This window comes from Ctenopharyngodon idella, chromosome 17, assembly GCF_019924925.1.
Source record: "Ctenopharyngodon idella isolate HZGC_01 chromosome 17, HZGC01, whole genome shotgun sequence".
In the NCBI taxonomy this organism is placed as follows: Eukaryota; Metazoa; Chordata; class Actinopteri; order Cypriniformes; family Xenocyprididae; genus Ctenopharyngodon; species Ctenopharyngodon idella.
The window spans coordinates 5,572,251-5,587,129 of record NC_067236.1 but is presented as its reverse complement, the minus strand read 5'-3'; the positions used below and the strand labels follow the sequence as shown (position 1 = coordinate 5,587,129).

At 36.2% G+C, this 14,879-nt stretch overlaps 1 protein-coding gene across 7 annotated transcripts in view; it reads left to right on the top strand.

Annotated features, from left to right (window-relative positions):
* The window catches only part of ehbp1 (EH domain binding protein 1), a 150,212-nt gene that overhangs the window by 19,203 nt on the left and 116,130 nt on the right, over nucleotides 1-14,879 (top strand). For all 7 annotated transcript variants that reach the window (XM_051867816.1, XM_051867818.1, XM_051867822.1 and 4 more), the window contains 3 exons: nucleotides 4,203-4,260; nucleotides 6,016-6,111; nucleotides 8,713-8,766. In XM_051867816.1, the coding sequence (XP_051723776.1) occupies nucleotides 4,203-4,260; nucleotides 6,016-6,111; nucleotides 8,713-8,766 (208 nt within the window). The remainder of the gene's footprint in view (nucleotides 1-4,202; nucleotides 4,261-6,015; nucleotides 6,112-8,712; nucleotides 8,767-14,879) is intronic.

Here is a 14,879-nt window from a genome sequence, read left to right as displayed (position 1 = left end):
GTTGGCCTCATAGAGTTCTTATATTAATAAAAGATGTGAACACAGTTACAGACCTCCAGCCTATCAATTTTAAACTAATGGTTTGACAGTCTTGGCTTCATTCCTCGCACCTCAGATGTTGACAGCTTTCTATCAGCAAACACCTACCAGGTGTATGATCTACATAGCATGCCAGTGATGGAAACCAAACAGTTTCACTTTAGGGTTTTTGTAGAGAACAGTAGTTAAGATGGACCTTGAAAGCACAGTCAAAAGACTCTCTGGATTTGGCAGGTAAAGTAAATCTTAATGTATCTAGAGATGCATGACCTGCAGCCACAAATCTCAGCTAAAACAACTGGCCGACTTTAAGGGTCTGTAGTAATGGGTCTGAGACATGAACTGTACCCTAGGGGGCACAGAGTGCAGAAATGAAATGTAAGAAATGAACCACGAAATGAGTTACAGGTGTGGTTCTTTCTGTTTCTGGCAGACTGCTGGTGGGATTGCAGCAGGAAACACATTTAAACAATAGTAAGACTGTGATGAAGTTCTGGTGAATGTGTTGCTTGTGTTTAGGTTTTAGTGCAGTGCAGTAGAAACATACAGGACAGGCATCTAGTTCAAACCTTTGACGTAAAGCCAGCCAATCAAATTTGAACTGTGATTTTCAGTCAACGTTTGCTATTTTGGTGTATGTAGTAGATGGTCAGTCAACAGACTGGGTGTGCTATCTAAGGCTACAGGTTTATTAACAGTCACTTTTAGGTCTTCTCTCACTGTAACTTATCCAGTAGCCCCCTACAGTCAGTCAGAGGAACAGACATGAGTTTGAACCCTGTTAGAGCTCATTCAGAGTACATTTTCCTCTAGAGCATTTTCTCCTTCTGGAAAACAGATGTGTGTGTGTGTGTGTGTGTGTGTGTGTGTGTGTGTGTGTGCTTAAATGCTTGTGCTGTTTTTTTTTTTTTTAACACTTTTTTTTTTTTTAAGTGTAGGATAGAAAACATTACGATTATAGACTAGAAAAGTAATGGAAACATTCGAAAGTGATTAGATTTCAGAAAGTATTGTGAAAAGTGTGCAAAAATACATAATTTCAAAAATTGAGTAGTGGGACAGAAAGGCCATTCATCTGATGCTCATCTGAATGTGTAGACTTTCTATACTGTTCAAAAGTTTGGGTTGGTAAGATTTTTTTTAAAAGAAGTCTCAGCAAGACTGAAATTATTTGATCAAAAATACACTAAAAACTGTAATATTATGAAATGTTATTCAAGTCAAGAAGCATATATTATTAATTAGTAAAGTAATTTATAATGTTTTTAACATTAATGTCACTTTTGGCCAGTTAATGTATCCTTGTTGAATAAAATTTTAATTTTTAAAAAAACAAAACTAAAAAACACAGTGACCCATTCATCCTAAAGAGGAAACATCATGCTGTTATGAAAAACACTCTGATAAAATCATGTGAATCGGGGCCTGCAGTAGAGCATGTCAACTAGCCTAGAGGAAACACAGAAGTCCAGGAAGTAGGGATGGGAATAGACAGAAAAAAAGAAAGGAGAAAGAGAAGGGAAAGAGTTTTGCTATTTCAGAGCGAGAGATGACTGAAAACAGATTGTCTTCATGCTCCATGTCGCACACAGCATGATGCTGTAGGGCAGGAGAGAGTGTGTGCGTCTTCTAGAAATGTAGAGACACAATGGAGCATCTGTGCATGGTTTCTCTCGCTGGTTTCCTGGACACGGTTTAAGTCTAGTCATTGGTTGAAATGCTCTGTCAGTGGTGATTTTCCATGGAAAATCCTTTTTGTGGAGCACTTTCTCTGTTCCTGGGAAACTGATCCATATAGTAATCTAGAATAATCCAGATACACACCGGGAGTTAATTTAGATGGGCATAAATAACATCTGCTCTAGGGGTGACTCTGAATAGTCGACGATTCGAAGCTTCGATAGGAGGAGCCTGATTTGACTACCAATCTCACAGTCGAATCTGTGTTACGAGACGAGATATGGCGGTGCTCAATATCTGATTTCACATAGACGTACTGGTTTATATATAGTTAATATACAGTCTATTATGATAATGCTATGAATAAAAAATGTGAAAAGAAGAATCTGTTAATAAATATTTTTAATGTGCGTGAATAAATCCAACCACCCCTGTGACAGAGTTAAGTTTCACTTTTCATGATCCGTGATTGACAGAGGAGCATCTTGGCGGCAGGGATTAAATCTTTAACAATGTCTGGGATAAGAAAATCTAAAGTGTAGAACTGGATGCACTTTGAAATGGTAAAAGATGATCCAAAAAAGTGCGGTGCACTTCTGCCGGCCAACGTTAACAAGCTGACTAATGTTAGCTGACTAACGCACTGTTTGAAAAGACTCAAACGGACACAGGCAGATCACATGAAAGACTGAATTTTTTTTTTTCGATCAGGTAGGGGAAAAGTGATTTCAAAACATTTCGGCCGGTTCTAATTTGATTTTTGGATGCTGTGAATGTTTAGCTAAAAAGACTGCCACTCCAGTTTAGTGTTTATTGTCTCTGCAGTTAAAAAGACAAAGTTGACAATTCTGACTATACTTTCGTTATTTTAATAATTTCTTTAATTTTAATTTATTTATTGATCACTCTGGGTTATCTAATTTAACTGTTTGTGGAATGTGTGTTGAATATGCCTAGGCCTATATGTTCCCATGCACTTTAGGCATTTTGCACTTGTGACTTGATTATGACTATTTCATATTTTATTATTTTTATTTATTAGAACGGTATATTCTGTTCTAATTAAATTCTGTAAATTAATTTGATTGTTTTTTGGTGCATCGATGTTGCGCTGTAGACTATTAAAGCTTGCTCGCACAGGCAATTTAGCCGATTTAATTTGATTTGCCGACATGCGAAATGCATACCTATCTGCAGTGTGACCTTTCTGCAGTTATTTATATAGGCCTATATATTTTATAATCCAAAATGTTTTTATTCATTTTCTTCTATATGTTTGTGTGGTGTTCTGTAGTGGCTGTGAATGTTTAACCACATTGCCTTTCATTTCAGTTTAAAGAAGATAAAAAGTCACTGTCAGTTTCGTCGATCACTTGACAGGAAGTTTGGTCGCTTTATTATAAAGTTGTTTCTCTGTGCTGTGTGTGAGAGAAAATAAAAAGTTGTCTTAAGGCCTGGGTATAGGGCTTACTTCATCTTCCACGTCCCGCTCCATCTCGCGCACAGTTGAGCGCGCGAGCCTTTCAAAGTAGTCTATACTCCTTTGGCCTTGAGCGCGGAAAGAGTTTGTGCGCACTGGGTTCGTGGACACCACCCCACGCACACATGTATATGATTCGACTATCAGTCAACTATAGCCAATCTGATTTGAATCTGATTCAACTATGCAAATCCATAGTCGAATCAGACACCCCTAGTCTGCTCCATCATATTTGGAACGGTTTAGATGAGGACAGAGATGTTTAAAATGAGACACACACACAGCACAAATGCATAAACACACCTGTCAGATTGCGGTCAAGCCTCTTACTGCTGGTAATCTAGTTTAAGTCCTGGATCTCTCTCTCTCTCTCTCTCTCTCTCTCTCTCTCTCTCTCTCTCTCTCTCTCTCTCTCTCTCTCTCTCTCTCTCTCTCTCTCTCTATGATTGTTCTCTCTCTCAGTTCTGCTCAGATGTGCTGAAACCTTTTTGTCCTTCAAGTCTAACAGTCCGTTTATCTTTAAACCTGTTAGTCTGTCCGTGAGTGTCATTATTCACTTTGTGTATTGTGAATGTTGTACTGTGAGGTGTGTTTGTGCTTTAGCATGAGAAATGAATTTTGTATATGATGTGTTTCCTGTAGTAGAGGACTTGCCACCTGAACTCCATTAGCACATTCATCCTGTGCACAAACACACTTGTATCAAAAAAGCAGTGAGTTTATGTACTGCTGGGTTAGGCTGTGTGTGATATGGGTATGAATGGATTTGCAGCATCTTTTGAACTTTGAACCCTTTCCTGAGAAGGCTGGTGCTCAGCATCTTTCTCTTTTATTTCTTATCTTCTCTGTTGGGCCAAAAGTGATTCAGACTCAAATTTGCTGTAGTTTGTGCAGAGGTGATATCAGAAGCTCTGGTCGTGTTTAAATTAGTTATTGTGTTTGGTTATTAGCTTTTTAGCACTGGTTGTTTAATTTTTTTTTCTCTTGTGTCTTTTTTTTTTAGGCAACCGGACAAGCTAGTTGTTGTCTGGACACGCAGAAGCCGAAGGAAATCTTCAAAGGTGGGTAATTTTGTAAAAAAAAAATTATTGCAGTTTCAAACTAACAATGACTTAAGTATGTTTATGTGCAGTAGCAGGTTTTTGCGTGGTCAAGTTAGTCTTCATTTTTCAGTACAAGTATTAGGGCTGCACGATTTATCGCACAATACAAAAAATAACATTGAACTGAAACGTGATTATCGTTTAAACACGATTCTTAGTGCAATTATGAAATCGCAAAGACAGTTGAGCATCCTTATGTGAGATGATGTGGCTTCTTACACAGAATAAGGCAGTCCTGTGTTTATTAGTCATTTTTAATCAATCAAAGAGTTTCAATCTTTTGTTTATTCAGCTACAGCAATATGATAAGTGTTATCTTCTTCTGCGGCAGGGCATGTTTTGAGTTTCTGCGCAAGAGCGCCTCTGGCTTTCAGATGGAGAAGCATTTACTACTGATCACAGAGCCGTACAGCTCTGACGTATAGTGAATGATGAATAATGAATTTATGAATTCACTACGTTCGTGTTGTTTACATTATATGCACTTAAGCGCCTATTGCCAAAAAAAAGACATTTGAAGCAGTTTTACTCACCACCTGCGGTTCCGACTCATGACCGGGATCATTACTGCTGTGACCGCTCCATCTTTCAGTTTCAAAAGATCTGTAAATCCAGCGTAGAACTGGGCCTTGTTTATAAAACCATAATTGCCGATCCTGAGGGCTCGAGCAGCCACGGAAAAACACGAGATATTCTCCATTCAGTTTAACCAATAAAAAAGTGATTGCAACTATCAGTTTCTATAGTTATTTTAATAACAAATATCTATTTAATGTGTGAGCACAAATCTCTCAGCTCCACTTAACACTGGGTTTTTTGGGAAGCAAGGTTATCTTTCCCTCACAACCAAAAACACACTTCTTTGGTGACATTGTTGATTTCGTGGTCTAAAAACAAAGTGACAAATCTTTCTCGAGCAAGTCCTGTGCAGCGCTGCAGATGACTTCCGTAAAGCTGAACGAAGCGCGTTGATGGGCATGCTCTTGCTCTCTCGCTCTGGTCCATGTGTGCACGCGCTCTTCTGGGGGAAGTGCCCGTACAAGGAATTCCGCCCTTTATTACGTAATAAAGGGCCATACTCAAAAAAAAAAAAAAAATGTCAGAAGTTTGTGATCTGAAGAGAATTTTTGGCACAGAAATACTCTGTTATATGTCTAACTCATTTTTTTTTAATTTTGGCCATGTTTAGCATGAGAATCCAACTCTTTAACAGTGTAAATAAGTCAGAATGCATGAAATAGCATTAGACCCGCCCTTTAAATAATCACAGCCTTTGGCAAATCGTGTGCAGTTTAATCGCGATAAATCGTGCAGCCCATAACCTATACATAAACATAATGCATAAAATAAATTTGAAGGATTAAAAAGTACACATCAGCTCTTGAAGACATTTGTAGCCCAATTAATATGTATACATGTTGGACAATGTTGAGCTACAATCATATTAACTAGGTCTGCAAAATGAAAACAAGAAAAAATATCTGCCAGTGGGTAAGAAAAATAAGTTTAATTCAAACTGGAAAACGAGACCAAAATACTGAGTAAGAAAATCTTTTTTTTTTTTTTTTTTTTGCAGTGTTTATGTAACAACGACTAGCTAAATTTACATATAAAAACTTTTGTATATTTTGAATGAGTAAAGATATTAGTTTTCATATTAGATTTAATATAATCATCTTGTGTATCATCTAATGTAATTTATTTTGTTCCCAGTCTCATAGCTGGCAGCCTGGCATTAAGAACCCCTATAGAGGAGTTGTGGTGTGGCCGGTTCCAGAGAACATAGAGATAACTGTCACCCTATTTAAGGTAAACATATACACATAGACACATACACACACAAATACTCTCTCGTCTAGGGGCCAAGTAGGCCTAGACGTTATTGGGGCCAGTTGTAGCAGTTGGCTGTTTACCAGAAGCTGATTGGTTGGGATCTGCAGGTCTGCTGGTGTCTAGACATCCTGATTCCACACTGATTTAACTGCCATAGTCCAAGATTTTAACTCCCTTCTTGTGTGTGTGCTGCAGAAACTGACATGGCAGCAGGAAGTGTGTGCTCTGTATTTAAGTTTTTTTTGAGATGCCGGTCAGCAGATTTTTCCATCTGACACAAGAAAAGTGAGACCTTACATCCTGAATTGTTAGACCCAGGTGCAGCTATACAGGAAGTGCATCTATTAGACATAAGTGGTTCAACGGATCACAAAACTCACGGTTCGGATCATATCACGGTTATTAAGTCACGGATCGGATCATTTTTCGGATCAGCACAAAAAACAACAACAACAACAACAACAACAAAATTGGGGTTGGGGGGTAACTTTGCATTTATTACTTAGCCCACTTTAACTACTCCGATACCACAGCAGAAACTACTAGCCTAACTAATACATTATTAAAGGCAAGTGAACAGACTGTAAAAAGAACAATACTGTACACCAATTACAAGCATAGATAAATACAACATAAAGTTACAAATATAGTATATATAATATATACAAGTATAAGGTCTAACTGTAGTATTAATTTTCATGTACAGAAATGTAATAAATGTAAAATGACACTGTTCACTGTATACATTTAATGTAGATTAATCTTTGGTTAAAGCTGTGTTTTGTTGTTTGATTTACACGACAGACAACAGCTGGTATTTATAGGTTGCTGTCACTTTAAGAGTAAGACCCCATGCACGCACACATCCGATAGATACACATCCGAATTCTCACCTCGTTCAATTAAGACATAACCGAATGTGTTTACGAGAATACTTGTCGAGAGGGGTATTTTGACTGACATAATGCGTGTATGTGTCCATTCAAGTGCATTGAGGATGCGAAAGAAAAATCAATTTGGAGTTCGCGAGCTATCTGAAACGCGCCTTTCTCTCTGTGTGTACGCGCGAGCCGATAACAGCGTGGCGTGCGATACCGAATTAAATCCTCTTTTACCTCTTCTAGCGCTGGAATAGTTTTATATCTATTTAATGTGTAAACTAGCAAGACAAAACACGTGCAAATGATAATCTTTCACTCTATTGCGGTTAAACTTGCAATTGATCCGCAAATCACATGCGTGCCGAACCGTAGGGCTTGGTCCGTACGGATCACGGATCAACAACGATCCGTTTAGCCACTATTAGACATACAGAGAGAAAGAGCAGTTTGTAGATGTGAGGTTCCTAACGTTGACAGCACAGGATTTTAGATGACAGCACTCTTCACTCAGATGACATTCTGACAACAGTTCTTAAATTTTTAGCAGTTCAGTTTCCCATTGGCACAATTTGCATATTTTATATATATATATATATATATATATATATATATATATATATATACTAGTCTCCATGCATAAATAAGTATAGTATGTAATATTTCAAATATTACTATGCTTAATATGTATGCATGCCAAATGTTAAATATAATATATTTTATTATGATCATGCATACATTTTAGGTTAAATATTTTGTTAAATATTCTTCAAATATCAGTGATGTTAAATACTTTATACTAAGATTCTGATCTCCCATAAATAAAATAAAACATCAGAAATAATGTGCACATAAAATAAATGTACAAAGTTTGGATTTCATCATTTCATCAGCTTTAATGTCCTCAAGAGTGGCAAAAGCACTGACTTAACACCACACACGCAAGTTACGAGCTAGCGCTGACAGGCTGACCTGGTGTTGTATATCCTCTAACAGTCTCCACATTGTGTTTACAAAGGTCACACACACAAAGTGCTTGTCCAAACATTTTCCTTATCAGCCTTGCTCTCATCAAACCTAATCAGTGTCATGTACAACTACATCTCCCGGAGATCATTGCAGTGGACCAGTTTGTCATTCGTGAGTTCATGAATGTTTCATTTGTGTACCGCCAACCATGAAGTCAGCTGACCGGGACAGTTCTAGAACAACAGAAGAGCAGTTAAGGTGAAACTGTATGCATGCATGTCTTCATATGTGCACGTTTAGCTGACCAATAAACTTGGTTCAACTATGAAATAGGCTCAAGACAGATGAGTGTGGAAAAAAAAAAGTGTATTTGATATTATTGTATGCCATTTTAAAGATAGACAGACAGACAGGAATCAGTTCCTCTGTGGCAGAAATGGACTGTTTTGGTCATTATATTACTGATGTAACCAGATAAAGCTTTGGATAAGTCATTTATGAAAGTGCCTCTACATCCCTCATATGTTTTATATAACAAACAAGGAAATGCAGATTTTTTGTTTTTCTGTAATGATCAGTAGAGATGGATTTGATCTGTGGAGTTGCTGTTTCCAATTATCTCTGCTGCAAAAGACATAACACAGGCTTTTATACTGAGACCGTCTTTAATGAGCTTTGTCTTTCAGTTTTTTTAATGCCATCAAATGAATCCCCACATTCTGTTTTTCAGGATCCCCACGCAGAGGAGTTTGAAGACAAAGAGTGGACATTTGTCATTGAAAATGTGAGTGCTGTTATGTTCTTGTGTTTCTGGTGAGTTCTGCCATGTGCAGCCTGACACCTAGTGGTCAAATGAAGTAATCACACTAATGTTACAGTTTCAGGATGAAGAATGACTGATTTGAGGCAGATGTTTGCTTCATGATGTGCTTGTTGATTCCTCAACATTGTACACTCATAGTTGTTGTAAGCGTTCATGTGGTTTGTGAATTAACACACAATTGACACATGGTTCTATAGTTTGGCTGAACTGTTTGTGAGCATTTTGATTAATTTGCCTTGTGTCTTGGATTAGCAAGTTATTTGTCTGTTTTATCAGAACCAGATCTAGCATTTTTTGAACACACAGTTTAGAAAATTGGAAAAAATTAGAAACTTCTAGAAAATTGCCATTTGTTTTGCTCTTAAAATGTTTTTCTTGACACTGATTTGTGTCTCGGATGCTTTTAGAAATCCCTCTGGTGCTTCACAAGACTGATGTTGCTGTTGTAGATCTTTGCAGTGCAACTGCTGTCGGACAGGGCTGTTCATAAACACTGCTGTGCTTGGCATCTGGTTGGCTAATTGTCTTGTGGCTTGTCCGACCATACTTTAATGAAACAGAAAAAAACAAAAATGAGATTACTTTTGACTGCTTTTTGCTCTTTTGCACTGAAGGAGACAATACTGGAATTACTGTATGTATTTTATATCCTCAAAGACAGACACAGGGCTCTGAAAGATATATACACAATTCAAGACAGGGAGAGATAGAGAATATGGGGATGTGCTGTGCAAAACAGTAATGTTATCTTTGCATGATGTTGCTGTTTTCTCTCAGGCTTCTGATTAGGGATTAATAAACACCATGAACTGTGAGTTTGGTGGTTATGTCAGAGATGTTTTTGGGTAGGTTGTATTTTCCTTTGCCGCAGAAGAGCAACGAGTTAAAAGTATGCTGCTGACAGATGTATTTCTTCTTATGTTTTTCTTCTTATGCTCATCTATCTTCACTTCTCTCCTGCAGTTTCATTACACGTTTATTTCAATTATACATTTCATACTCAAATGTTCAGAATGACATATTTATGAAAGCTTGTTTTCGCCACTAAATTAAAAAAAAAGAAAAGTAATTGACTATCTCACGATTCTGACTTTTTTTCTCAGAATAGCGAGATTTAAACTCGCAATTGCGAGTTATAAAGTCAGAATTGCGAGATATAAAGATATATATTTTGCAATTCTGACTTTTTTTCTCGCAATTGTGAGTTTTTAGCAGGCAATTCTGGCTTTGTAACTTGCAACTGTCAGTTTAAATCTCGATATAAATATATAAACTAGATATAGATATATAGATAAACTCACAATTGCAAGTTATAAAGTCAGAATAATGAGATATAAATGCACAATTCGAAATATAAAAAAACAATTGTTTATATTTCGCAATTTTGACTTTATAACATGCAGTTGCGAGTTATAAAGTCAGAATTGTGAGATATAAACTCGTAATTCCGAGTCTTTTTTTCCCCTCACAATTGGACATTTATAAAACTCAATTGTGAGTTTATATCTCGCAATTCTGACTTAACTCGCAATTGCGAGGGAAAAAAAGTCAGAATTGTGAGAAGTCGCAATTAATTATGTTTTATTTCATGGCGGAAGCAAGCTTCCATACATAGGCCTATTAGTAAGGGACACTACCGCTCAAAAACTTGATTTCAGTAATTATTAATTATCCAACAAGGCCACATTAAATTGATCAACAGTGACACTAAAGACATAATATTACAATTACAAAAGATTTCTATTTTAAATTGAACCTTTTGTTCATCAAATAATCTGGAAAAAAAAGTATATCATTTTATTAAGACACAACTGTTTTCCACTTTGATAATAAAAAGCAATGTTTCTTCAGCACCAAATCAGCATATTAGAATGATTTCTGAAGGATCATGTGACTCTGAAGACTGGAGTAATGATGCTGAAAATTCAGCTTTACCATCACAAGAATAAATTACATATTTAAATATAATAAAATAGACAGCAGTTATATTAAATTGTAATAATGTTTCACAATATTACAGATTTGACCATTTGTTTTGATCAAAAAAATGCAGTTATGGTGAGCATAAGAGACTTCTTTAAAAACTCTTTTTTTTTTTAAATTGTACCAACCCCTAACTTTGAACAGTACCAGCAATGTAGCATAATACAGTTTGGAGCAGACTGATTTGTTTGTAGTCTGTAGAGTTTATATTACACTAGTTTTCCATTCTGAACATGGCATCTGTCTGTGTCTCTAGAGAAAGGTTGTTTAGATCAACAAACATGGGCACCAGTCCAGACAGGGCTCTATCCATCTGTCTGCTGAGCAGACACAAGCACAAACATCAACACACACAATAATAAAGTCACATCACCGGTCCAATGTAAGTGTCTCCAGCGCTGGCAAGCTCTCATGAATGTCTCTTAATCAGCATAAACACTCATGCAGTTCTCTGTGTGCGACGACTGTGTATTTGTGATGTGAAATGAATGGATTATATGGTATTTCGGTGTATTTGGGTTACGTGTTCACAGAAGGAGAGTGGTGGAAGAGGAGGGTGGGAACACAAAGCATGAGATCTGAATTCCTCTTGTCCATACACACCTCACTAATAACAGACTGATCAAAGACATGCCTGTCATCTGACACCAGCAATGAGACGAGAAGAGATCCACACACACCAGGTTCCCACAAAATCTCTCGAATTCCTCCTTCCAAAAACAAACAAAAACACTGCCATCGCCCACAAACTCTCTTTTTCCTAGATCTCTCTCTCTCCCTCTCCCTCTCCCACTCACTCACACACACGCACACACACACACACACACACACACACCTCAACACTAACTTGAAGTGTACATTTTTTTGCAGTTTCACTTTTTTATTAAAAATTTTTTGCTTTTTGATGAATATTTCTTTTACATTTAGCCTAGTAAAACTGTCATATTCATTGTCATATAAATAAAGGGATAGTTCATCCCAAAAATTTATATTTTGAATGTTGCTAAATGTTGGTAACAATTGGTTATAATTTACTTTTTATTGTAGAGACATTTGAGACTGAACTATCCCTTTAATTTTTTCCCAAACATATAAAAGATTTATCAGCATAAAATACAATATATATTTTCATCACAAATATGTTTGAAATAAAATTGTGAAATAAATTTTTTTTGGTCTCTTTGTTTATAAATAACAATAAAAAATAAAACCTGTTTTGGAACATATTTGTTCTGCACACTGGTTCATTCTATCTTGTTCTCCTGCCTGCTGTGAGAAACTGGGAGGAAAACAGAAGAAAGAACGAGAGAGGGATAGAAAGAGAGAAGTAAAAAGGCAGGAAAGGAGAAGAGAGCATTCCAAGAGAGACCGACATCAAAGCTCCTTGAGCTGCCCTATTTGGCACCACATTTCTCTGTGTGTTTGTGTGTGAGAGAGAACAGTGACAGCATTTCTAGCCATTTTCATTCTTTATTTCTCATATCAGAGTTTTTTGTTCTGGTTCACTCTGGATTTAAACCTGCAGAGTTGTGTCTGTAGTTTCTGTACTTCTGCATTTGTGGAAATTGTTGTTTTCCATTTGTTTTTCCACTGGAGACATGTTTTTTGCCAAAAGTTCAGACTGGTGAGAACATAATCTCATCCTGGACTAATCTGTGATATTTCCTTTAAATAATGGAAAAATGGATAAATGGAAAAGCAGAGCTGTACAAAGAATAATTCACCCAAAGTTCTGTCATTTACTCCGTCAACTCTTGCAATATGGAAAAGGAGTTGAAGATTCCTTAGTCTCATTTTGTGTTCCATGGAAAAAAATCATCAAATAATGTCAGAATTGTCATTTTTGGTGAACTATTTCTTGCTAATTTCCTCCTCCAGCCACTAGAGGGCAGCATGTGACTGACTGCAGAAATAGGTTATGTTCACAAGTACTTTTTTTATTTTTTATAATGGATTAGATATAAGTCAAGGAGTAACTTATTTACTCTAATCCATTTAAAAAAAAATTAATACTTCGCATTGTTTCATCTTTCCTCTTGCTCAAGAGGAAAGATGAAACAACGTGACGAAAATGTATTAATTTTAAGATAAAACAGGAAAACACATTTGTCAAAGCAGAATGATTCATGTCCTGTTGTTCAAACAGTGATAAGCTTCTTTTGCCCTTGTCTGTGGTGTTGTTTTCTTCAAGTCCAAGTCTTCAGGGGTTTGCCACTCTAAAACAAATACACAATTTAGCTTGTTTTGTGTTTAGAATAAGAGAAATTTGCCAAATTCCAGACCAATTCTTTTTTCTCTATCATTCCATCATTCTTCTTTTATTCTTTTCTCTCTCTTTCTGTTGATCTGTTGCCTTTTGTGGACTTCGTCCAAAACATTTAAAGTCATTTCCACCTCAGTTCTCCTTTGCCCAGGGGTCCTCGCCTCAGGCTTCGTCTGCGTCAGGAGCACATTACGTGGGCTACTGGTCCACACGCTGCCCTCTGGTCCCGCACTTCTCTGGAGACCACACAGAATAATTCAGCCACCCAGCCAGGCATGCTGAGCAAAGCTGGTGTGGAGAATGAAATAGAAAGTTTATGTGTGTCTCTCCAAGGATTAATCTCAACTGAATATAACTGGCTCTCAACTTTTATTGCTGCTTTGCTTTGTGTAATTTTGTCAGATCAGAGCCTCAGACGCACACGAATTTCACTTCAAATGGAATACTAACCTGTGTGGAGGATTTCAGTGATTTTTATTTATTTATTTATTTACTTATTTTTTTTATATAAATTGATTTTTTTTTTTTTTTTTTTTTCAATATGGTCTGTAGTTTTGATTTTCTTTTTGGTCAAATCTAGGGATGTGTTGTTGTGGCTAATAACAGATATAAAAAAATTGTAATATTTTCTACATAAATTGCTAAAAACTAAAACAAAGTGTTTCAAATGATGCAAGTAAATTCAGGCATCACAATTATAATGTACACTCTAAAAAATGCTGGGTTAAAAACAACCCAAGTTGGGTTGAAAATGGACAAACCCAGTGGTTGGGTTAAATGTTTGCCCAACCTGCTGGGTAGTTTTATTTAACTCAACTATTGTTTAAAAATGACTGTATTGCTTGCTTAAAATATGTTGGAAATTAACATTTATTAATATGTTTAATGAATAATAATTAAACAATAAACATTTATTAAATTGCTTATTAATAAATGGTCACCTTTTGATTATTGTTGCCTCTAGTAATTATATGTCTGATTTTTAATTTCCAACCTATTTTAGGTTAATTTTAAGCCAGCCATATAGTCATTTTTAAACAATAGTTGAGGTAAATAAAACTGCCCAGCACATTTGTCAAACATTTAACCCAGTCGCTGGGTTTGTCCATTTTCAACCCAACTTGGGTTGTTTTTAACCCAGCATTTTTTAGAGTGTACAGTATAAAAATGGACATTTACTTTTAACAATGTCATTAGTAGTTGTTATTTAGATAGTACTAGTTGTAAATGATGGCAATCTAAATGTAAAAATAGGGATGCTAAAGTTTCTGCAAATGTTAAATGGTTCTATAAAAATGTAGTCAATTTTTATTTATTTTTATTTTTTTTGTTTTCTAATTCAGATAAAAGTTTTTGGCTAAACGTTTTCAATGCATCCCTAACAAAATACACACTTAGGGTATTTTGTCTTGTCAATTAACAATAACAAGTTTGCTAATCAACTTATTATGATTTTAATAGTTGTCCTTGGATTAGGTGACCGTCACTCAAAACACGTCACTCAAAACACGTCACTCAACACTAACGTTCATCTGGACCTTTAAAAAAAAGTCTGCTGGTTTCTTGTACAGAGTAAAACAAAGTTTGTTTATGCAATATGAACAACCTACAGTGACACTGACAGCATTAGGTGCAGATATTGATCTACCGTTTCATGGTATGTGTGTGTATGTATACAGATTACTGTGTGTGTATGTGTGTGTAACACTCTTAAAGCGCTCTGAAAGTTTTAGTGGGCAGGTTATATTTTCAAATGTTTGGAGTCGTTAAGATTGAATGTTTTTGAAAGAAGTCTCTTCTCACCAAGCTGCATTTATTTAATCAAAAA